This window comes from Bos taurus, chromosome 10 (assembly GCF_002263795.3).
Source record: "Bos taurus isolate L1 Dominette 01449 registration number 42190680 breed Hereford chromosome 10, ARS-UCD2.0, whole genome shotgun sequence".
In the NCBI taxonomy this organism is placed as follows: domain Eukaryota; kingdom Metazoa; phylum Chordata; class Mammalia; order Artiodactyla; family Bovidae; genus Bos; species Bos taurus.
The window spans coordinates 85,123,814-85,150,410 of NC_037337.1; the positions used below are offsets into that span (position 1 = coordinate 85,123,814).

The 26,597-nt window shown below is 50.9% G+C and overlaps 1 protein-coding gene across 6 annotated transcripts in view; it reads right to left on the minus strand.

Annotated features, from left to right (window-relative positions):
* Positions 1 to 366: 366 nt before the first annotated feature.
* The window catches only part of MIDEAS (mitotic deacetylase associated SANT domain protein), a 72,539-nt gene continuing 46,308 nt past the window's right edge, over positions 367 to 26,597 (minus strand). For 4 of the 6 annotated variants that reach the window (XM_005212120.4, XM_059890935.1, XM_059890934.1 and 1 more), the window contains 12 exons: positions 20,866 to 22,554; positions 19,381 to 19,677; positions 13,956 to 14,301; positions 11,934 to 12,000; positions 11,325 to 11,467; positions 11,126 to 11,229; positions 10,595 to 10,670; positions 9,831 to 9,919; positions 7,411 to 7,560; positions 5,991 to 6,203; positions 4,282 to 4,478; positions 367 to 3,807 (listed from right to left, as the gene is read on the minus strand). In XM_005212120.4, coding sequence (XP_005212177.1) covers positions 3,630 to 3,807; positions 4,282 to 4,478; positions 5,991 to 6,203; positions 7,411 to 7,560; positions 9,831 to 9,919; positions 10,595 to 10,670; positions 11,126 to 11,229; positions 11,325 to 11,467; positions 11,934 to 12,000; positions 13,956 to 14,301; positions 19,381 to 19,677; positions 20,866 to 22,314 — 3,309 coding nt within the window. In that variant the 5' untranslated portion in view covers positions 22,315 to 22,554 and the 3' untranslated portion in view covers positions 367 to 3,629. The remainder of the gene's footprint in view (positions 3,808 to 4,281; positions 4,479 to 5,990; positions 6,204 to 7,410; positions 7,561 to 9,830; positions 9,920 to 10,594; positions 10,671 to 11,125; positions 11,230 to 11,324; positions 11,468 to 11,933; positions 12,001 to 13,955; positions 14,302 to 19,380; positions 19,678 to 20,865; positions 22,555 to 26,597) is intronic. The other 2 variants (XM_059890936.1, XM_059890937.1) reach the window with 2 other exon arrangements.

Sequence of the window (26,597 nt, forward strand, 5' to 3'; positions counted from 1 at the left end):
ACTCCCGGAGTTTTCTGTTCAAAAACAGATGCGGTACCAGCCAATCGATCGCACTGTGCACCCTCCGCGAACTTCATCCCAATAAGACTAAAACGCTGGAAGTGTGCAGTGTTTTCCTGTCAGACACTGAGTTGAGCCTTTTTCTTCTAAAATTTTGTAAGATCTAGATCTATTAAGTAACCTTTGTAGCCAAGCAAACGCTAGTGTGTTATTTCCCCTGTCCTGGCATCATTGACAATGGACTGATAAAACAGAATGCTTATGGTTCAAAAATTTCACGTAATCCCTTGCAAGCAAACCAAGGCCGATTTACGTCAATCCCAGATGGTTGAAAATCTCCCCTAAAGGACACAGCATTCAACTATGAATTTTTAAAACCTTATTTAATAAAAGGTTTAAAGATACAGAAGAACATTCAAAAGTAAATAAGTTACATAGGTACATTACAATCACATCAGCAAGATTTTCTTTAGTGTGTTAATTTTTTTTTTTATAAAAAGCACACAAAAAATAAAATCTTCAGTCTGGTCTATCACAACTGTACAGCAAAAGAGGTAATATTTATATATATGTACACTATTTTAATATGTAACAGTCTTTTTAAAAAAGGGTGCCACAGGCAGCAAACACACAGAAGGCAGTGTCTGATTTTTTTTTTCAAAATAAAAGGAATATACTTATTTATATGCTATTAAAATATTTGTACAATAATTACAGACTGTCAAGGCTGTTCCTGTGCTCTGTCCCCTCCAAGGCCTTCGACTGAGAGACAAATGAGGAAAAGGTGAAACAGCTGCAAATTGTTAGAGGCAAATATTAACACAGCAAAAATATGGGGAGGACATACAATTGTTTTATAAAAATATGCATACTTCCTGTAAACCTAAGAAGTTAGGTTTGCCAGTATGGTAATAAATACCATCCAAGAAAAGTGAGCCTCAATAAAAACATTTAAATAGCTGAGGCTTGAATATGCGTTGTATTCCTCCTTCATCTTAACATCTGGCATGTGAGAAGAGGTTAGGTCACTGAGGCAGTTAAATATATGGGATCCCTTTAGACATAAGCAGCACACGACCTCTGTGCCAGGGTGGAAGTGGGCAGCAGAAAGGATGGGTGTGTACCTTAGCTGTGAGGGGGGCGGCTGAAGGCATGGAGGACAGTGCTGAAGCACTGTCTCCGTGGGTGGGTAAGAGACCTCAGAGATGGTCTAGAACACAGGCACTAGGTTAGTTTCATGCCCTTAGCTGAGTGTAGGTGGAGGCTGAGAGATGGATATGTGAGATGGTGTGGGGAGAACCTTATAAAGCTGAAGGTGTTTATTGTTTAACTTCTTAAAGCAAAGAGTTTTGAGTAGAAGAAAAAAAATACAAGCCGAACATTTTCATAGGGAGAAAGCACCATAAAGGATACACCTATGCCAGCTTCTGTGGCTGCACCTACTTTATGGCAGGTCATGTGCCACAACTTCATCTGTTCGCTAAACATTTCACCTTTTACACTGCATTCTAGATATAAATTCATTCTGAAACATAAACCTAATTTAAAATTCGATGTTGGGTGGGGTTAATACGGAGAGGTACCATCTTGATTTTCTCCATCTATATTCACCTGCTCTTGTCTCTGTGAGCTTAGAAGAGGAAAATCACTCTAGACAAAGGAGGTTTCTGTTACCACATGTCCAAAAAGTGGCCTGAAACTAAATGCAGTTTAAATAGAAAAAAACCTCGGGAAATGTAAGTAGCACTTTGGGGCAAAGCTGCGAAGGCACTCATATTACACGTGATTTAGAAAAGAGCCTAAATTTGCTACCTTCCTGTTTTGGGAGGGTATAGGAGATTTTTGCAATCTTGGGCTATTGAGCATGTAGAAACCTATGGAAGAAACTCACTGGGAAGTTAGAGGTCTAGTTAGTCATCAGGAGTTGAGGAAGGAGAATTTTGTCACTCCCAGAGCTGGGCTCCTGTATAACCATATTAATACAGAAATGAATGCAAAAAAAAAAAAACAAACCCCAAAACCTGATAGTGCATAGTTTAGAACAAAACTCCCCACTCCCAGCTACCAATATGATGCCTTTAGGCTATCTCAGAAGAATAGCAGAATGAATACTTTTTGGCTCCTTCCTAACATGTAGACCTGTTATATACTTGCATTCACTTGGAACTTCTTTTTACACAACTAAAGTTGAATAGAAAGATCAGAGAAATAATTCAGCCCTCCTATGGGGCTGGCAAGTGAAGGGGCCTCCTGAATCTTCTAGCCCTTTCACTTCAGTGACTCCATGCCAAATATGGCTTATTCAAGCCAGAAACAAAACCAGAATTCTGGCTTCCAGCCAATCCCCTCAGGCAACTTGAATGTTCAGCAGGGAGAAGAGGTAGCAATAAGAACTGCATTTGATTTCCCTTCACCCTGCTAGCCTGTGGTTTGGTGACACCTTCCACCTGCTTTCAGTGCTACTATCATTCCTGTTGGCAAAACTTCCAGAGCAACGGGGCAAGGGACTTTAAGGGTCTTGGAAATACGAGGTTGGGGGAGGGGGTGCCAAGAAGGTGCCTTGTTTTGGGATAAATGCACTTGGGCCTCTGGAAAGAAGGAAGCCCCTGGTCCCTGAGAGGATGTTAAAAATTAAATATTAAGAATAAATAAATAGCTCCCAAATGACACAAGTCAAGGAATGAAGGCTCCTGTCCAATCTGGCTAGGAGGCCTCCCCCTCCCAGGGAAGGATCCAGAAATCTCCAGCATGCACAACTGAGGGCTGAGCTGTGGATATCAGCTAGACCAGGTACGGTGGGGTTAAGGTGGCAGCTGCCGAGGGCAGAACAAAGGCAAGCAGGGAACTTGCACCAAGGAGGAGCAGGCTGGGCTTAGGCTAAGCTCCCTTAGCAGCCTCCAGGGCCTAAAGGTATTTGGCAAAATGGTGGGAAACCAGAAAAGCCAAGGCCTGTCAGAAGCTCCCTCAGGCCTAGCCCTGGAGCAACTCTGCAAATTGTGCACAGTCCCTTCCCTTCAGCAGGCTGAGAGCATGCAAGGAGCACTGGCTCCTTTCCCGAACATCCGAGAAAACCTTCCTGCCCCGGCAGGCTGACCAGGAATGGGTACCTGTCCTGGTCTCTCTCCCTGCCACCCTCCCCGTTCTGGCAGCCTCCCTCCTGGGGAGGAGGTGGCCTCTATAAGGACACAGTTACCGGAGCAGCCAGGCTGAGCTCCCTCTCGGAGATAGCCACCACACTCCTTCCCAGGGAATCCCTTTCTGGGACTTCGGGCAGGCCTGCGCAGGTCCCCTGGGGGGAGGTGAATGCTGCCAAGGGGGCGCACTTGTGCTTTGCTCTCCATGGTGACCGAGGGGAGCAGGGGGAACAAAGACGGAAGCGGCTGCGTGCTGAGATTGTGGCGCTGGGGCCCCTCCCCAGGGGTAGCCCGGGCGAGCAGGGACTTTCCTAGTTTCTGGAAAGCGGGGAGGAAAACTTCCGACAGACCAAATGCAAGAGAACTGGATCCTACAGCCCTTTACACTGCTCCTGGGACCTTTATAAATAAAAAGGGCCGTTTATTGAATTGTATTCGTTTTGCAGAGACAAGTCCGCGCGATCTCTCCCTCCGCAGGCTCCGGAGCTCCAGGCCTCAGCCTCTCTCGCCCGCACCGCTCTCCTCCCGCAGGGCCGGCTGGTGCGGGGAGGCGGCCGCAGTGGCTGCAGCGGCCGCGGCCTCTTTCTCCTTCTGCCTCAGGGCAGCTGCCTTCTTCTCCTGCTCCGCGTGGCTCTTCATGTGGGCGCTGCGACTCTTCACCTTGAAAAACACCCTGTAGCCGAACAGGAGGGGCTCCAGTCAGGTCTGTCTCCCCCACTGAGACCATAGGGCTAGAGCACTTGCACGTGTCTGTTTGAGTGTGTGTGTGTGTCTGTGTGTGTGAGCACTTGCACGTGTCTGAGTGTGTGTGTGAGCACTTGCGTGTGTGTGTGTGTGTGTGTGTGTGTGTGTGTGTGTGCGTGCGTGCGTGCGTGCGTGCGTGCAGTAGGGGCTCCCTGGCCCTTCTGGCTTGCCAGGAGCCACGTGGCCTAGCCCCACCCTCCAACAAAGGCTACCGATTCAGTGACATCATTCCTCTTCTAAAAGCTGCCTAGCGACGTCACTGCCCTGGAAACCCCCTGAGCCAATCAGGAGACGAGGCGCAAGCTGTGACTCCTCCTACTTCTCTGTAGGAATGGCCGCCCGCCCCTCCTCCAACCTCAGCCAACCCACCAGGTTCCGGTGGAGACTTGGCCTGCCGTCTTACCTGCCGCATTTTTTACAAGGGAAAGTGTTCTCCTGATTCTGGGTCTTATTAAAAGTCTCTGTTTTTTTCTTCTTCTCTGAAAAAGGTAGTGCCCTTCGTGACTTTCCTGGCCCCTCCCTTGGCTTCTCTGAGGCCTGGCCACCCGCAGATCCAGGGGCGTTGGACTCGTGGCTTCGGAGGATGAGGATGTCATTGGCCTGGAGAGAGTCAAAAGAGGAGAGGTGAGAGATTTAGGGAAATGAGAATCCCAAATTCTGGAACATCAGCAAACAGCAGGCTTGTAAAGATCACGCACTCCTGCACAGTGGCCCCCTAGCATGCTCTTGAATCTTTCCAATGACAAGGCACTCAGTGTCTTTTTGGAAGCCCAATCCATCTTTGACCAGCTCCGTTTTTACAAATTGCTGGTACAGTAGTTTGGTGGGACAGCCCTAGCTCTATAAGATAGGACTTCCTGATGCATCTGACAGGGGTCTTGCTTAATTAATGACATGGCTTCACGTTTTCAGTATTTCGTCTGTGACATTATTCCATAAATGATCTTCAAATCTATGTAACATGTCAGGTCACTCAGAGAGTATAGAGGGGACAGAAGGCCCTGCCACCAGAGAACTCAGTCTGAAGGGACAGACACACAGGCAGCTAGCTCATGACAATAGGGGCCACCATGGGAAATGCCAAGCAGGTAACACAGAGCACAAGACACCTGGTGTAGACCTGGAGAGGTGCTGCTCAGGGTATGCGAACCATGGACCTTGGGATATGAGAGACCCAGATGTCCATTAGAAGTCACACGTGCATGCACTGGATCAAACCCCATAGAAAAGCATTCATAAAAGTTCAGCAGAACTCAGTGGAGTGTGTATATAAAGAACAGCTCTTAAAGGAGTGCTACCAAGGCTCAGAAGGGAGCAAACCACTGTGTCTACAGTTTGGGAGTGGGGTTTCCTGCAAGTGTGTAAGTATACAAGTTAAACTAACAAAGACTCTCATACTAGTTTGCCAGCAAAGCCTTCCCAGGGGTCTGTCTCTTGTGGGGCCCTCTCCCTGTCTTTTGTGGGGCCAGGAACAGCTCTGGCCAGTGTGTCTTGCTTCTGAGTCTGTGATGTTGTGGACAAAACACTGTACTAAAGTCATTTAGCATCTCTGAACCCAGTTTCCTCCATCTGCAAGGTGGGCGTCAACACTGTATGGGGTTATTATGAGGAATGAATGAGATGATGAACAGGAAAGCACTTTGCAGACATGAATGAGGCACCATTATTGTTATTCCCGTTGTCTCAGCTCCATTTCAGACACTTTTGTCAAGGACGCAGCTCTCTTAGGGGGAGCCCTGTTTGAACTATAAGTCAGGAGTGCTTCCCAACCCTCCCACACACCTTCTGGATTTTCACAAAGTCTCTTTCCTCTGTGTCTCAGATATAGAAGCAGGATAGTATAAAATTAGTAGCAGATTCTGGAGTCAGGCTGCCTACTAGCTATCTTATCTTGGGCCTCAATCTCATCTGTAAAATGGGAATGATGACAGTACCTACTACCTGGGTTTATGAGGATTAAATGAGTTAACAGCGTAAAATATTTAGTGCACTTCTTGCCACGATGATGACAATCATCGTCATGTTCCTGTTCTGCCCTCCCTCCCACACCCCCAGGCCCAGCTCCAGCCATCCTCCTTGGTCCTGGGCTCCCCCAGGGAAGGCCACACTTACCGACTCATTGGCCTGTAGTGTCTGTGTGGCTTTGACAGCCGCTGCCCGCCGGCTTCGCTCTCGCCCCTCTTCCTGCTCCCCCTTGTCCTGGGTCTCTGGCATCTCCTCCTCCCCCTCCTTTCTGGTCTCTTTTTCTTCCTTCTTGGGCTCTAGCCTCTCTTCATTTGGGGACTCTCTTCTGGGAGGAGGCACCCTTGGGAACTTCTGGGAAGTCTATGGGGGACGAGAACAGGGGAGTGAGCCCACAGTGCGGTCACACAGTCATATACACTAAGTCTGATCCAGCGAGGGGCTCACAAGCCCCGGCTAATCCTGCCTGCATTGCTTGGCCCAGCACAGCCTCCTGTGCTATGACCTTACACCCTTCCACAGCTAGTCTGCCTGTAAGAGGAGAGGCTTGAGGGCCTGGGAGCCCTCAGAATGAGACCAAGCACTTGAGGTGGGGCTGGGGCATGGAGGGAACCTGCCCGTCCCACCCCACAGGCCACCTGTCTTCTTGGGTATATCCAAGAGGGATTCTTGGGGTAGGGTGGCCTGGTGGGGCCAGGTGCCACTTTGAGCTCCATTCTAAACTATCTTTGTAATGTTTTCTGTCTCTCTACCCTCTTCCCATCTGCAAAAATGGGAACTAAATCACTCCCTGTCTTAAAGCAGCATGTCACTACGTGTGGACTTATGACCCCAAGATGATATTAGGTGGATGCATGGACACAGGATTAAATAACATTCTCTTTTTACAGAATTGAATAACATTCTCTTTTCAGTTCTCTTTCAACCCTGATTATGTCAAGGACAAAGCCTCAAATTGGCGTTAATGTGTCTTTTATACTTCTTTAGACTTAACAAGGAGAGGTTAGGCCTCATCTCAGAGGTTTGGCAGGTGGTAATACCTGGCTAGAATTTCATAACATTGTTTGGTTTTCATATATATAAATATTTTTACCAGTACCTTCTGTGACAAAGAGCACTGGTTTTCTATTTATGGTTGTGATATAAAGCTTCCCTTTAGAGTTGATTTAAAGAAAAATAAGTACTAGCACAAATGGTGTGTGGACATGACAAAAGTATTAATGGTGACATGTGGTAGGATGCAGATAGAGCAGAATTCATACAAGTGACACAAGAATGATTAAAGTTGAGGGAACGGTGTCAGAGGTCTGCTAAGAGAGGACAAGAAACTGATGCTGGTATGAACAGTGGGAAATATCCCCAATGTTCTGCATCAACACAGTGTATCATTACAACGACACTGGCAGGTAGAAAGGGCAACCCAAAGGTCCAGGGCCAGTGCCTAGAACATCAACTCCCTGGGCTGTCAGGGGCACTGCCTTCCTCTCTCTCCCCACTCCAGGGAGTCCTGGAGAGCTTGGGCTCAGGCTCCCAGCTCAGCCTAAGCAGCTGAAGCTGGGAAGGGAGTCACCTTAATATCCACTTCAACCTCTTCCTGGGCCGACTTTTCATCACTCGTATCCACATCCCCAAAGGTTAGCGTCCCATTGCGGCCGATCTTCACCTGCTTCTTGTAGGTGTAGTAGAACTCCACGCACTGGGCCACGGTCTTGGTCTGGATCTGGTTTGAAGCCAAAACTGAGGTCAGAGTTCCTGGCTCAGCTCACCTGCCCGGTGGCACTGCAGCCTTTCTCATTCCTGCATGGCCCCCCTTAACTTTAGTGAACACTAAATCCAGTAAACCCAGGAAATACGAGCATGTCTCCAATGTCTGCTGCGCACAAACCACTGACCAAGTCAATTAACCAACACTTTACCATTTTTTTTCACATAAAGCTAAAAAAGGACAACATGGAGCCACTGGGGAGATTTGAATATGGATGACGTATTAGAGAGTAGTATTAGGTCAGTTTAAATTTCTTGGGTGTGATAATGGTACTTTGGTTTTGCAGGAGAATACGTTTCAGAAATATTTAGGTCAAATGTCATGCTGTAACTTTTAATGATCAGTTAAAACAGAGAACACATGTGTATGTGAGTTTATCTATGGACACAGAGAGCGAGTGTGGCGAATGTTAACAACTGGTAAATCTGACATATATGGCTGGTCATCATACTGTTCTTTGCATTTTTCTGTAAGCTTGAGATTTTTCAAAATGTAAAGTTAAAGGGGAAAAAGTCTGGGCACCATTCACATTCAAAGCCAGGCTAGGCCCAGTAACACGGCCTCTCTACATTAATCCAGGCTTAGGGTTTCATTCTTCTTCAAGGAGCAGTGAGAACAGAACCGTCAAACTCCCTGATGTCGGAGAGGAACTCGGGGAGGAACTCGGGGGAGACTGACATGAAAGCCCTGGAAAACCTGCAGAGGAAGCAGGAGGTTAAGTCTTGTTCTAACTCTGCCACTGAATGGCTGTGTGGCCTGAGGCAAGTCTCTTGGCAGGTAGTGAGTGGGGTGAGACCAAATGATCCTCCCAAGCTCTGCAACCCTAGCCCTCCCGTTTCACAAATCCCTTCGGCCACTGGGTTTGGTTTCTGGACTACTTCCCTCACCCCCGCTGCCCAGAGCAGAGTGTTTTCTCTGAGTCTACCCTTTCTCCCCAGGCTTTCAGACAGCTCAGCCGGTTTCTGGGCTGCACTGGGAACTGGGGGGTTCTACCCACAGAGCCCAAGGGGTCAGTGAGGGCCCTCTGTGCATAAGCAGGGAAAAGGCATGACTCATCTCCCAGGAATAGGCAAGTCACAGATTCATTAATTAGATCCTGTTTACACTTTTACTACCACTTCCCTCTGATCATCTGTTTGCCTGCATAATGATCTGTTCTGTTCATTAAGGCATTAGGAGCGCCTCAGCCAGTTTTCCCAGGCATGCACTTCCCAGCAATACTGCCCAGGCAGGGAGCCCAGCAAATGACTGTCCTCACAACAGGGCCCTTGGAGGAGAACTCGTCAGCACTTGGTCCAGGCCCCAGGGCGTCCCTGGCACAACCTACAATCCCAGGAGGAAGAGCATACTCTGGGAAGCTGTCTTCCCTCAGCTGTCTCAGGCTTTGTGACATAGAGCTGGTGGGAAGGCGCAAGTCCTCTGATTAGCAGAACACTCTCACCAAGAACACAGGGCCGGGAGGACAAGAGAAATCTAGGAAAATTAGGCCTGGGTCTCCTCTACTCCGTCAGCTGAGTTCCTGGAAAGAAGCCCCAGGCCGCCCCAGCCTGACAGGAAGTGGGCAGAGGCCCCCCAGTCACTTGTAGCTCTGGTGCCCCTGCTCTCAGGGTGACCTCTCCTCCCACATACTAACTGCGGCCTTTGAAGTACTCCAGCGCCTCGGGATGGCTCTCCTCCGCCTGCAACCCTCCTCTTCTTCCTCTTTCCCTTTAGGCAAGTCACTATTTTAAGTTCAGTGCTACTGGGTCTGGTGCCCACTCAGGCCACTCTGGAGTGAGACTTCAGGGTGTGGCTACACTACCCTAAGATGAGGGAAGGGGCTTAGAACCAAGGGGGGAAAAAGGTCTGATCATATCCCTTCTTGTTTTGTTTAGAAAAATGTCTCTGAAGCTATTAAGTGGCATTGACCTAACTATTTTAAGAGGGCTTGGGAAGTAATTGCAGGCTGCTCCTCCCCCAACAGATGGTGGTGGTGGTTTAGTCACTAAATCGTGTCCGACTCTGTGACCCCATGGACTGTAGCCTGCCAAGCTCCTCTGTCCATGGGGATTCTCCAGGCAAGAATACTGGAGTGGGTTGCCATTTCCTTCTCCAGGGGATCTTCCCACCCAGGGATCGAACCCTGGCCTCCTGCACTGCAGGCAGATTCTTTAGCAAAGGGAGCCCCCAAATCCTGCAGGGGGCTCCTGCCCTTCTCTTGCCCCTGAAACAGAGCCCCAGCTCACCAGTTTCTGCACCAGAAAGAAGTCCTTCTTGTAGATGGCAATGCCCTTGTTGAATAGCTTCCTCTCAGCCATCTTCCACTGGTCGGAGCCTGCAGGGCAAGGAGGGAGCCGCGGTAGGAGGGTGGGATAGGCCTGGGAGCACTGCGGGGGGCTGTTCTGAGCAGCTGGAAAGCGTGAGGTCGTCCACCCACCGTCTCTGCAGGCACTCAGAGCTGGCTGCCTGTCCTGCTTTTGCCACTTACTAGCCATGCTGCTTAGCCTCTGAGCCTCACTCTCCACACTTGTGAAAGTGTGAAATGGGATCTAATAATAGAAATCACCTAACAGCCAGTCTGTGGTGCAGACTGAGTAAAACCATGCATGCAGAAGCTTCTAGGTGCTCTGCCTGGCATAAATGGGATGCACTAGCAGACAGGGCTTGATACCAGTGGCTACTATTGGTTATGCCACTTGGTTAATGTCCTTCTAAAAGCACAGTGCCCAGTATAAGACATGGCAGTCCCCGGGCTCCTGCTCCTGATACCCACACCTCCTGGGCTTTTTTGCCCAAATGGGCTCCCACATGCTCGAGCCCTTCTCCCTTCCCCTGCAGGGCACAGAAGTCCCTTGAGAGCCACTCCGGCTCTGGGGTTCCCTCACACTGGATCTTGGCTTATCTGCCCCCCCACCTCTCCACCCCGGCTCCACCCTGGGTTGTGACTCAGCACTGAGCCCCACTGATGCTGGAGACCCCTGGAGGCCCCCGGCCCACCCCACCAACCCACCTGTGTAGTGATAAGTTGCCAGCGGGTGGTTATGGGGACGCAGGGGCTTCTTCAGTAGCAGCTTATTCAGCGTTTCCTGAAAGGGAAGTGAGGAAAAGGTCAGGGCCCTGACAGGTTCTCAGTGGCCAAAATCCAGGACTCTGAGTAGGGTGATTACTTAACTCTTAACTGCGAAGGGGCAAGAGGTCTGGCAGGAGGGCAAGGTCACTGGGGTTGGGCCACTCGGGGTGTCTCAAGAAAGAACACCTGGTCCCCAAGGGAGGCAGTCACAGATGGAGAAGGTCCTCAGTGGACAGCCCTGTCTGAGGGGTGGGGGACCCACTACCCAGAGACTGGAGCGGACCCTGCACAGGGAAGTCTCGAGTCCAGAACCAGGGCTCCCTTGGGCCGACCCCCTACCATCCCCACCTTGGTCAGACCCTCCCGCCTGCCTCCAATCAGCTCGCTGACAGGCCTGGCTCCTGGACCAGAGACACAGCTCCCTGCCAGCCTCCCCAAGGGGCCCTCCTCCACCGGGGAGCAGGGTCTCACCAGGATGTCTCCCCTGGACTCGTGCAGACAGTGCAGGGCCAGCTCCTGGTTGGTGCCGGCTCCAGGGAAAATGCTGGAGCAGGCAGCTGTCAGCAGGTCTTCCACTGGGGGAGGGAGGAGAGAAAAGCACTTATAGAGCTGAGCAGAGCCGGATGGGGTTGGGGCCTACCCCACCCATGGCCCAATCGTGCCTGCTCACCTTGCCTCTGCTTCTCCCGGCTGCTCTCCAGGACCTCCCATGGCTGCCACACCAAGTCAGCCTTGTGGGGGTCTGCAGCAGCCAGGGCACGGTCCCTCATCGAGGGGATTTCCGCTTGGAACCGGGAGCCCACATTGATCCGTCTGCAGGGGTAGAAAGGACAGGGAGTGAGGTCTCACTGTGTGGGGATGGGGAACCCGACTTTCTCCCTGGGGAATGGCGAAGGGGTCGGGGGTGGGGAGTGGCTGAGCACGGCAAGGCTTCAGCTGGGTATGAGGGAATCCAGCTTCTGTGAGGACAGCCTAGCAAGCAGCACCTGGTGCTGCCAGAAAGGCAAGGCCCAGAAGTTGCAAAGAGGAGAAGCTCCAGGTTTACAGCCAAGGAAAGAGCTGCTTGGACGGCCTTTCTGATTTTCTTCGGAGGCAAATTCAAACTGGGCTGGTCCCTTTGCCTTCCCTGTGACTTCCACACGGAAGCTGGCGTGGGAGGGGGCGGTCAGTGAAGACCCTCAGCACACAGAAGCCTCCTCTTCCTTGCGGGCCTGCCTGCATGCACTGGGCCCCAGCTGGCCACCCTCACCCCCTGGGCCAGAGGCTGGGCTGCACTTACGGCTCGATGCTCACTGGGGTGGCCTCCCCCATCACAGAGAGCACAGGCGGGGTGACTTCGGCGCTATCTATGGGACAAAAGGTAGGTTAGGAGACAGCACCCTCCTCCCTAGAACACAGCCACCCTCCCCAATCCGGGGTGGCTGCTCTATATGCACAGGAGCCACAGCGGTGACTCAGAGGTTCACGCTGGGCAATCAGGCACCCTGAGTCCTGGCTCTGCAGACTGCAACTGTGACAACTAGCTGTGACTTTTACCAAATACGTGGGTCCCTCCCTGTTCACACCTGCTACAAGGGGCTATTACTACCTATCTCCCTAAGATGATGTCAGGGTTCAATGAAATCATGCACAAAGCCCAGGCCTCAATCAATACTAGCTACTGTTACTACTACTACTACCAGTCACACTACTAGAGCTGCCCCGGGAGCTCCCACACGACAGCATCAAGTCCAACGTACAACTACGGTTGCTCTAGTACAAGAGGCAGACACTTCCGCTACAGGAGCGAGTTGGTGAAGGAGACCGCTGTTTCGTAATTATCGCTTCACTTCCTGGCCAGGTTCTCTGCCTCAGTTTCTCCGAGCTAATCTTATTGCCCTATGCAATCAAGACACTCCCCCTTGCCTTCACAAACAAAATCTGCTGACTCCTCTCTGCAACCTGAGAGGAAATCTCAACTCCTCAGCTCAAGCATCTAAGGCAGTTCCCCTGCCAACTCTGCCTCCCACCACAGCCTTGCCTGGACCGTCCATCCCTCGTGGCCCCTCACGCTCCCTGCACGTTCCACCTCCCAGCCTTTGCACCTCTCCTTTCGTCAGCCCAGTGCGCCCTCCCCACCCGCTTCCTAGTTCAAGTTCAGCTCTAGCCCCACCCTCTCTTCAGTAAATGCTTTCCTCACCACCAGGGCTAGCAGCCTCTGCAGGCTCCCAAGCTTAAGGTCCGCTTCACTCACTGACCACTGATTCCCACCCTGCCTGGACGCTTGCTTCCCTGTCTCCCAGGCCTCCATGTCAACTCCCCAGTGACCCAGCACTCTCTCTGAACACACCACAGCGTCCTCCATGTTACTTGGTGCCCTCACAGGATCCGCTTCAGGCTTTACATTTAAGTGCAAGAAAAATACTCATGGATGGACAGGACCTCTTCTCTGTCGCCAAGCTGGTCTCTACAGTGACTTTCTTCTTGCACCACCGAGGCAGGGAGAGAAGCTTCCAAGCTTCCAATTAAAAGTGGAAGAGCCAAAGGCGCATCAGCTCAGGGGTGAGTCATTTCTCACCCAGACACCAGGGGGCACTAGAGAGCCATGTCATGATGAGGTCAGGGTCAGAGGTTAATGCAGTGACTCACCCCTGTCCTATCTCTGGATAGGTTTACTTTTTCTTTATCCTCTCTATCACCCTGATAGGATTATCCCCTTTTTCCAGGGGAAATGTTGTGGAGTGGACAACATTTTTTTAGCTATTCACCACCTAGGCCAGCCAAAATGTCTGCTCTGGGCCAAAATGACTGTTGAAGAGACCCGGGAGACAGAATCTGCCACATAATATTAAGAACGAATGTGACACATCAGAGACGATGTGAAGTGCTTTACGTGTCTTAATGCATCTGAACCTCACCACAACCCTCTGAGGCAAGCTATCAGGCTAAACCATAGGAAACTGCTGTTTGTGATTCTAAAAATAGCTGAATACATATTGGCATTTCATCATTAACCAAATACTACAAACATCCTCACTTAAATACAGAAGAAACTGAGACCCATGGAGTTCAAATGCCTTCCACAGGGGATGTAACAGTATATGGTGGAATTGGGGTTTAAGCCTACCCCTACGTGTACTTGTACCAGGACAACCTCCTTCTCTCTCTCAGAAGACAGACAGCAGAGCCCCTTTCCCCACAGCATTCCGGCTCAGTCCCCAGCAGCCCTAAGCCCAAGTCTTCCCTGTCCACCGCCCTCCTCCCCTCCACACTGCCTTCCCCCGACGGCTGCCAGGGGTGGGGTTGGCGGGGTATCACTCACTAGACCGGAGCAGGGTGCGATGGGCACTCTTTGGCGTGATGGGAGGAGGGGCTGGGATGCTGCTGGTCGACATGATGGCATTGAAATAGAGTCCGGAGCCTTCCCGCACGGGGCTGAGGATGGGGGGTGGTGTGTAGGGGGGCAGCTCAAAGCTCCGCTCGGACGGGTGGTCGGCGAGGCGGACGGGGGAGCGCAGGTGGCTCTGGTAGGGAGTGATGTTGGAGTAGACGGGAGGGGCGATGAAAGTGCCCGCCTTGGTGGGGATGATCAGGGGCTCAGGTCTCGGCCGCTGCTTTGGTTTCCGCACTGAAGGCTCCCCCTCCAACTTAACGTTCATGTCCTCAGGCTGGAGAAGGAAACAGAACCAAGATGGCTCAGCGCCCCGCATCCTGGGAACACTGACGTCTTGACCACTGCTTGCCAGTCTCACCTCCGGAACTCAGTCTGCCTACCACACCTTTGTGGCCAAGGCGAGCCTGAGACAGGGTGCGGGGGTCAGCACATTGTCAAGGGCTAAATAGTAAATATTTTAGGCTTTGTGGGCCACATACACACATTCGTCGATGCACAGTCTTCAGTCTTCTCCTGACCCCACCCCTACCCCTGCTCTTTTTAAATAATCCTTTGAAAAGTGTAAAAACCAGTCTTAGGGCTGGATTTAGCACACAGGCCACAGTTGCCAACACCTGTTGTGAAGTATGCTACAGGGCAGGGAGCTACTGTGGTTTAGGGCCCAGGCACTGAGACTGGATCACTTGAACTGGGAGCTACTTCCTTTCCTTACCACTTAAAATTACTTAACTCTGTGCATTCTCGTTTTTAACATGGGGATAACAAATACCTACCCAATGGGGTAGCTAAGAGGACTAAATGAATCAATACATGGGATCATTGAGAACAGCACCTGGTACATAGTAGCTAATCAGTACTGGCTGCTATCACTACTTAAACCCCAAGCTCTACATTAGATGGAGGCCCGTATCATGTGCCAAGACCCAAGCTGGGCATGTGCCCACATAGTGAACAGGACAGCCATGTCCTTGAAGAACTTTGATTTTCACAGTCTTAGTCCTACGATCACAGGCTAGCCTACCTGTGCTGTCAAAAGTTAGCCCTCTTGGCTTACACTTCTGCCTGTTTGGTATCCCTCATGGGCCTCCACACAGAATAGAGGGCAGGGCTGTACAGGAATACAGGCCTCTCTTCCCTGCATCCCTACCCTCTCAAGAGAGAATGAAGTCCGACAGGAGTGAGCAAGCGACCTTGATCACTTCCCTGGGTGCACAGGTGAGACTGGCCACACCGACTGAGTGGGCCCAGGAACCACAGGCTTTCTGCCCCTTCCAGCAGAGGGCCCTGAGTCCCCATGAGGTCTTGGCCTTGTCTTTTAGCCATTTGCACCCTCTCTGCTGTTCCACAGACTAGGAAGAAATGACACTGTTCATTTCCCCCCTACTTAGGGATACAATATTGAGTATACAGAAAGAAAAAAAAAAATGCAGTAGAGCCCAAAGCCCCCAAACTTGCTAGACAAGAAATCCAACATAAACTCAGTTAGCACTAATGTTTTGTGATTTTATAAGGAAAATGGATTTAAACTATTCTATTAATAAATTATCTGACTGCATTTTTCATATTGATTTTTTCAGTGTGATAATGATGTTATGGAAGGAAGGAAAGAAACAAAAGAATTCTTATGTATAATATGATGCAATTCAGATACAAAAACAAAGTATTTATGGTTAGAATAATGTGATGCTTGGGATTTGCTCCAAAAAAAAAAAAAATCCAGTGGCAGGAAGAAGTGGAAGTACAAATGAAAGAAGATTGGTTGCATTTTGAAAAATGTAAAAGAGGGTGATGGGTAGATATTAGGATTCATTATACCACTCTAATTTTTGCACATGATCCAAAAGGTCCATAAAGAGAGACAGACAGACCTCCCCAAGAGCTTGGTATAGACAGAGTCCTCAGGCAGGATATGAGAGATCCAAATTCCAGGGCTAACTCTGCCACTACTTGGCTGTATGATCTTAGGTAAGCTCCCGGCCTTTTGGGGACCTATTTCCTCATCTACGAAATGGGCATGTTGAACAGTGTAGTTGCTTAGGCTCTGTCCTGCCATCCTCAGGACAAGCTGCCCAGGCCTCCAGCCTCCACCACAAGCTTTCCCCTAACCAGAGAACAAGATTCCAAAGAGCAGAGACTATGCTGCTGATGAAAATCTTGGAGCTGTCTTTTGTGTTACAGACACTAGGCATGCAGGCCAACTCTCCAGCTGAGAATGACTAAAAAATCCAGATTCAATACAAAGCCACATTTCTGTGGGTATCAAGAGAGAGAAGGAGTTGGCAAAGAATTAAAGTGTCAAGGTCCAGGGGAAAGAGGAAAGCCAAAAAGGTAAGTCCAGCATTTGGAACTGTGTTTCCCTGAGACAGATGCTGTTATGGAAGAGACAACCGAGAGGCTGAAAAACTGAGCAGAGCTTTTAATAAATTCAAGGATCCATCAGAATAAAAACTGGAGTTTAGAGCTTGCCAAAGAAGGAGGACCTGGTAAACCTGTAGGCTTTCAGCTTGGGACTCCAAAGGGCAACATCCTTGGAATAAAAGTGAATCAGAAATAGACTAGTTCTCAAATGGAATAATGCCTAGCTTCAAATTATCTGATTACGTTAGAGCAATCCACAATTGCTTGTGCTCTTTGCTACCTGTCAGATGCAAAGACAGATCCTCTCCAGGAGAGGAGAACATCATCCAGAGTCTTTATTTATCTCAACAGCTTTTTATATATAATGTCTTACATTCAATTAAAAATAACCATATATACAAGAGAGCAAGAAGGGGTTTAAAAACAAGAAATAGCAGATAATAGACATAGATCCACAGGGATCTCATTAATGGAGCTATCAGATATAAACTTTAAGAAAACTATGCTTGGGAATTCCCTAGTGGTTCAGTGGCTAGGACTCAGCACTTTCACTGCTGGGGCCCAGGTCAATCTCTGGTCAAGGAACTAAGATCCCATAAGCCACGCAGTGCACTGCACCCCCCCCCCAAAAAAAAGAGGAGAAAAGAAACACATGCTTAAGTTATGCAATAGACTAAAAGGCATGGTTGAGAGTCTCATCAAAGAACTAGAAACTCTAAAAATGAACCAAATGAAAATTCAATAACTGAAAACTAAAAACAAGAGTGCAATGAATGGGCTTAACAACATATACATATCTAAAGAGAGAATGGGTGGACTGAAACATAGGTCAGACTAAGCAAAAAAAATAACAGAAAACTTGGACACTGAATGACAGACAAAATATGGGATACAGTGAAAAATTCTAACAAAATGTGTAACTGAAGTCCCATAGGAGAGGAGAGAGAAAATGGAGCAGAAGAAATATTCAAGAAGCACTCTAAACAGGATAAATACAAAGAGAATAATATTTAGGTATTACAGCAAAACTGCTGAAAACCAATGACCAAAAAAAAAAAAATCTTAAAGCAACAGGGATAAAAAGATACTTTACATCCAAAGGAGCAACACTAGGGGTTGTAGTGACTTCTCAACACTGTGACTATAATAGAAGCCTGAAAACAACGGAATGACATCTCTAAAATGCCAAAAAACCCCACCAAAAACTACCAACACAGACTTCTCTACCCAGCAAAGTTACTTTTCAAAAATGAACATGAAATAAAAACATTTTCAGAAAACCAAAGACTAGTAAGATTTATTACTAACAGACTCACACTAAAGGAAATACTAAGGGATGTTCTTCAAACAGCATATAAATGATTTGAGATGGAAACTTGGAGATACAAGAAATAAAAAACAACAAAACAATCTACATATATGAAGAAATCTAAAATAAACATCGGAGAAGGCAATGGCAACCCACTCTAGTACTCTTGCCTGGAAAATCCCACGGATGGAGGGGCCTGGTGGGCTGCAGTCCATGGGATCACTAGGGGTCTGACGTGACTGAGCGACTTCACTTTCACTTTTCACTTTCATGTCTTGGAGAAGGAAATGGCAACCCACTCCAGTGTTCTTGCCTGGAGAATCCCAGGGACGGGGGAGCCTGGTGGGCTGCCGTCTATGGGGTCGCACAGAGTCGGACACGACTGAAGCGACTTAGCAGCAGCAAAATAAACAACTGAACAAAACAGTAATGTTATAATGTCCTGATAATGTTAAAATATATAGAGAATGAAAATTCATGTCAACAATTCTACGAGTTAGGGATTAGGGGAAAATGGAGTTAAAAGAACTCTGCATTGTCCAAGAAGAGGTAGAGCACTAACTTACATTAGATTTCAATAAGCCAAGAATGCATTCTCTAGGAAACAGAGAATTAAGCTCTAATGTCATAAGGCATTCACTGTGTAATAAGTTAACCTCTCTCCAATGCATCTAGAATGGTACTAGCTATGTTACATCCTCCAGATAATTGAGAAAATGGTCACTCAAATCCCTTTCTGTAGGGCTTAGTTCTCTCATAGAACTCCAGGTTAAAAAAAGGCTCCTACGGTAATCACTGAAGGAGTAATACATCAAGTATATAACTAATAAATTAATAAAGAGGGGAAATAGAATAACAAACTCAATCAATCCAAAGGAAAACAAAAAAGAGGCGGGGGTGGGGGTGTGGTGAGGGGGTGGGGTGTGGCTGGAGAAAGAAAATGTACCTAGCAGATTTAAACTGAAGTTTATCAGTAGTTACATTAAATGTAAACCATATCAATGCTCTAACAAAAAGGCAAGATTGTCAGAACAGATAATAACAAATCTTAATTGCATGCCACTTGAAAGATACACCTTAAGTAGAATGATATGGAAAGGCCGACAGTAAAAAGAAAAAGTACAGATCCCATTCTCCCACCCACACTAACCAAAAGAAAGTGAAGTACCTGACACAGCGAACTTCAAAAGGCAAAAAAACTACTAAAGATAAAACATTTCATGGTAGTTTCTATGCCAGTTCTAAATGAGCATGCAACAAACACTGCATCAAAATGTATAAAGCAAGTACTGACAAAACTAAGAAACAGACAAAAACCTCAATCTTCGGGGGAGGTTGCAACACACATATTTGCACTGACAGAACAAGTAAACATTTCTAGGTCCCAGGGCTCAGCACAGGGCCTGACCCATATAAGAGGCCCAATCAAAATTTGTTGATCTGAAATAAAAGACTCACACACCCTGGATTTTCCTAAACAGTCCACATTTCAAGTATAAAACTGTTTCTTTGTCCTCTCTAAGTGCCATTTGTCCAAAGGTTCCGTTTGGAAAATATAAATAATATCTCCACGGGGGCTTGAATCCCTCCTATACTGCCATGGTCTGCTTTTTCCCATATAATGTCACTATTAAGGCATCAGGAGCACTCAGGTACAGAGCTGTTTGCACGGGGCACCTCTCATACCTGAGCTGGGGCATCAGTCCCAGGGATACGGGTGGACCGCCGGCGGGTGACAATGACTGACGGCTTGTGTTCAGCAGGGTGCTGCTCGGGACCCTTTCCATCCTCATCAACACCTCCAGCTTGAGCTGCCTCAGTTGGGTCCACTGCCCGCACAGGCACAGACACTGGGATGATGAGGGGTACCATCCCGCTGTCCTCTCGTGCTCGCTTGGCTAAGGCAGGCTCAGAAAACTCCACCCCACACTTGGTAGTTGAAGCCAACACACTTTTTCTCTTCTCCTCAGAGCCACTGGCATCCTGGAGAAGGGGAGCGAGAGGAAATGAAAACGCAGATGGTTAGAAGGTAAGTCCTGATCTGCTGGTCTGGGACCCCTAGTCCCATTGGACTCAGGCTCAAACACCTAGGATGGTTCGCAATGGTCCATGGCAACGTGGCCTTTCCCTCACCACCTTTCCCCCATCATATTCCCAAATATTCTCCATAACCTCCCTTTTGCCAAGTTCTCCCATTTTGGCCTGAAGCAGGAGTCCCCAGATGGCCATCTCAGGCCACAAATGGCTCACAGACATGTTTTGTTTGGCCTAGACAGTGAGTGGCATGTGAAATAGCATCTGCATACTTAAAACATATCTCTGAAAAGAAAATAAGCAAGGAACCTCTGGCAAAGTACGGGTGGTTTTCATTATCTATTTCCCCACTGGCAGCTGGCTGAAGTCAATGCTACAGCCTCCTATACAAAAGTCGGGCTATACATATTTTGGGGATTGAGACCTCTTGTGAAGGAAGGGGCAAACAGTGGCTTTGGAGTCAGATACTAGCTTCTATCGTACCTTTATGACCCTGGGAAATCCCAGCTGGGCTTTAGGTTCTTTAGCAATAAAATGGGGTAAATGCCAGCATCCCAGCATCCCTCCCATAAGGTTTGATGAGAAACTACTGTGATCAGGGATAAGAAACTCCGAGTACAACACAGGTGCTCAAATTCTATTCATTCTTCTTCCCTGTTTAGACTGTCTTTTCTTTCAAATCAACTTTCTTGCAAGATAATTAACGTGCAACAAATTGCACCTGTTTTTAATTATAGTTTGATGCAGTTTGATAAGTATTACCCCCTGTGTAACCATGCCCACATTCTTGTCTTTTAGCATACTGGATCTGGAAATGGTTTCACCTCCCCCTACTCCCAACAATGCAAGACCCAAATGAAGAAGGCAACCAACCGCAAGGGGCACTGCACTGCCCTGCCTGCAAGCCTGCATGTGAATAAAACCCGTCTTCCCGTCAAGTATGGATACACCTACATATCCATAGAGACTCTTTGCATGCGGGAAGTTCAAAACTCTCCGAAATAGATGGGTTCTTTCATTTCCTTCAATGAAGGAAGAACACTGACCTTGTGGACCTGGAGGCCCTTGCTCTCCCCTGGCCCTAGACACGACTCACCCTGCCCTCTGCTGGGTCTGCCCGCAGCCCCTGCGACTCACCTTTGTGTTCTGCAGCGAGGCCAGCTCCACTGCCTTCTGGGCCAGGGTCAGCAAATTGGCCTCCTGGGATGCCCGGCGCCGCCGTCGGGTGCTCTGGATCACCCCACCCCGTAGCACCTGCCCACAGTCCCCTGTGCCCACCGCCCGCATGCCCTCCTCACCACCCATGGCGGGAGTCTCCCGCTCCCGACCATTGGGTGCCAGTCTCTCCCCGTCAGACAGGAACTGCGACTCCCTCAGCTCCAGCGTGAACCCCAGAGCTTCAGGATGGGGCTGCCCCAGTGGGCCGGGTGGCGGCTGCTGCGGGACCCAGTGATGTAGGAACAGGTTGCTGGCGGGCTCCTGCCCGGGCTGGGTGCCGGCCCCATCCAGGGCGGTGGAAGGCAAGACGCCCTCCTTAGAGAGGCGGCGGGAACGGCGGGGGAAGGCGATCTGGGCCTGAGGTAGCACAGGCTGCGGGGCTGACTCCTGCAGGAGGGCCTTGCGCAGTTCCGGGTTCATGTCAGGGTTGGGGGGGAAATGGTAGGGTGCCATGCTGTGGTGGGCCAGGTGGGACTGCCCCAGTGGCCCGGCCGGCTGCAGGCCAAAGTCCTGGGGCTGCTGAGAGGGTGGTGGCTGCTGCATGGAGTAAAAGTTCTCCAAGAGCTGTATCTGGGGCAGGGCCGCCTGCTGCTGCTGCTGCTGCTGCTGCTGCTTCTGGGGCGGGAAGGCCGTGACGGGGTTAGGGGGCGGCGGGCCCTGCCGGAAGACCTGCCGGTTCACCTGGTGGCCGAACGCCTGCCGGAAGGACTCCAGAGGCAGCGTCTGGTTTGGGGGCTTCTTGGCCATGTGGAAAGAGTTAAGGGGCGCCTGGGACCGCCCCACCTCCAGCTGCACCTTGGGCGGCACCATGGGCCGCACAGCGTTTCCGTAGCGGTCCAGTTGCGGCCCCCCCACCTTCTCTAGCTTCAGAGGCTCCGGGTGGTTGTAGTAGGTAGCGACCCCCATGCCAGGATGAGAGCTCCCCTTGGGTCCGCTGTAGAGGGGCAGGCTGTGGCGGTTCCACGTCGAGTTGGGTGGAGGCTGGCCTGGCTGCTGCTGCCAGCCGCTGTCGCTGACACCCCCACCCCCTCCCCGCTCCGGGCCCCGCCCTGGAGCCATCACAGAGTTGGGCCACTTGACCGAGCCCACCTGCTGGGACAGCATGGTCCGCTCAGACCCGTACACCACAGAGTTGAGTAGGGCCAGGCTGTTGGAAGAGGGCAGTTCCACCGGCTGGGAGTGGGGAGCAGCCCCTGCTGAACCCTCGTGGGCAAAGTAAGGCTCCTCTTTCACTCTGGACTGTGGAGGGGCCGGGGGCTGCTGGGGGGCTTGCAGGGGCTGAGGCTGCTCCTTGGGAGCTGGTTCTTGGTCCCCAAAGAGGCAACGCTTCCGCTTGTTCTGAGCCTTGGGCTGGGCCTGGAGGTTCATGGTGTGGCCAACAGGGGCCCCAGCAGTGAGACCTACTTCACCAGTCGCCCATCCCCTGGGGGATGGTCCTGCTGGAAGCCCGGCCCTAATCCAGCAGCCAGAGGGGGGACCAGCGGAAATGCTGGATGATGCAGTCAGGCACAGGGAGAAAGAACAGCGGGCTCTTCCTTCCTTTCTGCGGAGAGGCTCTCGGGCTCCTCTACTCGTCCTGGGTCATGATGCTCCGCAGGGCCCTGGAGCCTGCAGACAGAACAGCAACAATGTCAGCTGCAGCCTCCCAAGGATGCCCCCAGAGGTCTGTACACGTGTGAGGGGAGGGCCTTGAGGGTCCTGCAGTTCCACTGCCTCCTGGGGACAAGCTCAAGGCCACAGACTGACCATGGTGAGGCAGCAGCTAGGGCCTTGGGGGAGCTACCAGGAGGCAGCAACATCTCCCAGGGTGCTCTGGGACTCTCGCCTAGTCCCACCACCTCGCCCTACTGATTAGCGTTCAAGACAGCTCATTTGGTTGTGTAACTTCCAAACTTGGCACAAAGGCACCTGCCAAGGGGGCAAGCTGGGGCGAGCCCCTGCAGTCAAGTTGGGATCAGGGGTGACAAAGGCCATATGGGGTTCCCTTCTCCTCTGAAGCCAGGCCTCAACCCACTGGGCAGCCAAGCAGGTCCTCTCACATCTCGGTCCAGGCAGTGGCCTCCCCAACAGAGCCAGCGGGAGTTTTTTTTCAGCCATTGCCTCCTCTGACACTCCATGCACATCTCAGACAGGAAATGGAGAAAACAGCAGCCGCTCCCAACTGTGCAGCTACAGGGTCGGGAGCCCCATCAGGCCCTTGCAGAGTTGAGGCCCAAAGGGTAGGCTGCCGTCCTCTGCATATAGGTGAGGCCCCAGAAGGGTGTGTGTGCAGTCCTAACCCCACCCCTGGGAGGAGCTGCTGGGTGGGACTGTGGCAGCCACAGTCTTCCCCAAAGGAGCACGGAACCTGTTTTGCAACCTGGGCTGGCAGGAGACAGGATGCAGCCCAGTAGCTGGTCAGTCCCCGCCCACCCTCTTCCACCGCCAAAGAGCTCCTGGCATCTTGAGCAAGGAACAGCATAGCTGTGATACTGAGGGGAGGCGGATTTCTAGAACACAAGTCCTGAAGGCTTCTCCCTGACAAGGCATGACCAACGTGTTCACAGTGTTCCTATGTTTGCTTTGTAACTTGATTTAAAATCAACAATAGCATCGAAACATGTATAATATCCTATATGAAATGAATCGCCAGCCCAGGTTCGATGCATGATACAGGATGCTTGGGGCTGGTGCACTGGGATGACCTAGAGGGATGGTATGGGGCGGGAGGTGAGAGGGGGATTCAGGATGGGGAACACATGTACACCTGTGGCAGACTCATGTTGATGTATGGCAAAACCAATACAATATTGTAAAGTAAAAAAATAAAATAAAAGCAACAACAAACAACCCAGGTCATTCTTTTTATCCTGCTACTGAAGAGAAGGCATCCAGACCAGTATTTCATAATTTAGGTATGTTTTTATTACTTGCATGCAAGTTATAACTTACACCTAGACTGTGCATGTATTTTTGAAGGCTTTTTCTTTCTTCGGAGAGGGTTGGTTTCTTTTTTTTTGTTTTGTTTTGTTTGCCTCTCTGGGAAGTTGGTGAGGGTAAGAGCTACATGGCCCACCTCTTGCCCACGTTAAGATTTAGATCGAGTCACCCAAGTCTAGAAGGATCGGAAGGGGAGGGAGCTCGGGAAGCACCGCCCCCCCAGCCCCGCCCCCGCCATGATACATCTGCAGGTCCTGGCTGACCTCGGCATCAGAACCTAGACGCCCCAGGTCACCGTGAGCAGCCTGGGGAGTTCTCAGGAAACCAGCCGAGGGGCGCAGAGGCGGGCTGGCTGGGGTAGGGGCAGGCTCCGGTGTGAAGCCCTGGCTACACCCAGCGATGGCCCGGGCCGCGGGGAGGCGGCAGTGCTATCGCTCCTCTGCAGGCTTCCGCAGCTCCCTTCCCCTCCCAGAGCGGCTGTGACTCACTCCAGCCCCCCTTGCTGCCTTTCACTTTCACCCAGCACCCAGAAGGGGAGGAACTTCCTCCTCCATTTCCTTCCCCAGCTCCCGGCCCTCCTGTGAGTGAGAGCGGCTCTCCAAGCGGCATCCCCTTTGTCTCGCCTGTGGAAGCTGGGGGAGGGCAAGAATCACCCAGGCGCCCCCTCATCCACCCCCTGCCACACCCCGGGAGGATTTGGGAGGCAGAGAGCACCGAGGCCACAGAAACCACCTTCTAAACAAATCCTTTTCTCTTGCTTTTAAACTCTCACGCCCTGACAGCCAAGCCAACACACAGAGCAAAGAGAGAGAGACCCAAAGTCAGCCCCCAGACCGAAAACAAGCCTGGGCGCCAGGGTGAAGCTGCAGGGTGGGACTGTCCCGGCCACAGGAGTTGGCTCTGCCTCTCCAATCAGAATGAAGCACTACAAGACAGAGGAAGGAAGGGCGTGTGTGTGTGTGTGTGTGTGTGTGTGCGCGCGCGTGCGTGCGCGTGTGTGTCTAAGGAGGGGTATGAGGGGGAGTTAGCAGGTCCATGTACAAGACAGAGGAAGGAAGGACATGCTGTGTGTGCGCGCGCGCATGTGTGTGCGTGTAGGTGTGAGTGTGTGTAAGGGGGGGTACGAGGAGGAGTTGGCAGGTCCACGTGCCTCCAGGGAGCAGGGAGCCTCCCCTCCCCTGACAGAGCAGACACACAACACCCCCCACCCCATCCCAGCCCTACGGCCTGGTGAGCCGCAGCACAGGCTTGGGGCCTGGAGGAAGGGAAAGCCCACGTGGCCCATGGGCCCGGGTGCACGTGCGAGTGTGTGCCTGATAGAGGTGCCCAAGCACGGCCGCTCAGTGCAGAGGGGTTGGAATTGGGGCTGGGGAGGTCAGGGTGGAGTCTGAGAAAGGGCATCCGAGGCAGGGCTGCTTCTGCCCCAGTCCCACGCTGGCTCAGCCGCAGCTGTTTGGTCAGGCCTGGTCTGCCGCCCACCCCTTACCCTGCCCATCAGGGAGGGCCTTGGCTCCTCACACCACAGCAGGTTTCCAAAGCTGCTGGGCCAGGGACTGGTTGAGAAAAAAAATCAAAAGGGCCAATCTGGGGAGGCTGAAGCTTTTGCAGAGGCCTCCCTGTCACCCCCCCCCACACACACACACACACACTGGAACGCTGCTAATAATGCTAAGAGCACAGATACCCAAGCCTGCGACCCTCAAAAGAAGATTATTGTCTGGGGGGATGGGGAAAAGAGTGGAAGCCTGGAGGTAGGAGGGGAAGACACACCAAGACAGGAAGGCAAGGAGAAGTAGCAGTGGCAGCAATAGTCAGTATTTATAATAAGAACGAGAGTGCACCGTGCCAGGCAGATCCTAAGTACTCTGCACATGTTTAATTCCCACAACAGCTTTATAAAGCAGCATGAAGCCAAAGCATGAAGCACTGTTATTTAAACTCTATTTTACAGGTGAGTTAGGCTCTGAAGGGCTAAATAACTTGCCAAAGGTCACATGGTAATGATCCTGCAGAGCCAGGGCTTAAACTCCAAGACCAAACTCTCATTCCTCATTCCTAAGACATACCACTGGGCTTCCCTCATAACAGTTGGTAAATCATCTGCCTGCAATGCAGGAGAGCTGGGTTCAATTCCTGGGTCGGGAAGATCCCCTGGAGAAGGAAGTGGCAACCCACTCCAATATTCTTGCCTGGAGAATTCCATGGACAGAGAGGAGTCTGGCAGGCTACAGCCCGTGGGATGGCAAGAGTCGATCCCAAGAGTCACACGACTTAGTGACTAAACCACCACCACCAAGGCATGCTGCTAAGACACCGGGACCCTCTCTGCATACCACCCTCCCAGAGCACAGCAAGAATTGTCTGGATACGGATCTCCCTCCTCACTGGTGCTGGGAAGCCCCTTAACTGAACAGCTGCTGGGTAAATCTCTCCTATTTTGCCCTAGTACAGCTGAGGCCCTCAGACCTGTAGGCAGAGAAGGAAGAGGGGTGGAGGGGCCCACACCACAGAGGCGCCAGCAGCCGTGGGAGGTCCACTCACAGGGAGGACCTGAGACTGCGCTGGTCACTTCCACCTCAGTCTCAGAGTTGGACCCTCCAGCCCCTGCAAGCCCACCCCTGCCTCAGTTCTGGGGGCTGCTGGTGGGGCTTCCAGCTCTGAGCCCACTCATACCTCACAGCCTGCAGCTCTGCCCAGGCCCAAGCCACATCCTCCCTTTTCCTGTGCCCCAG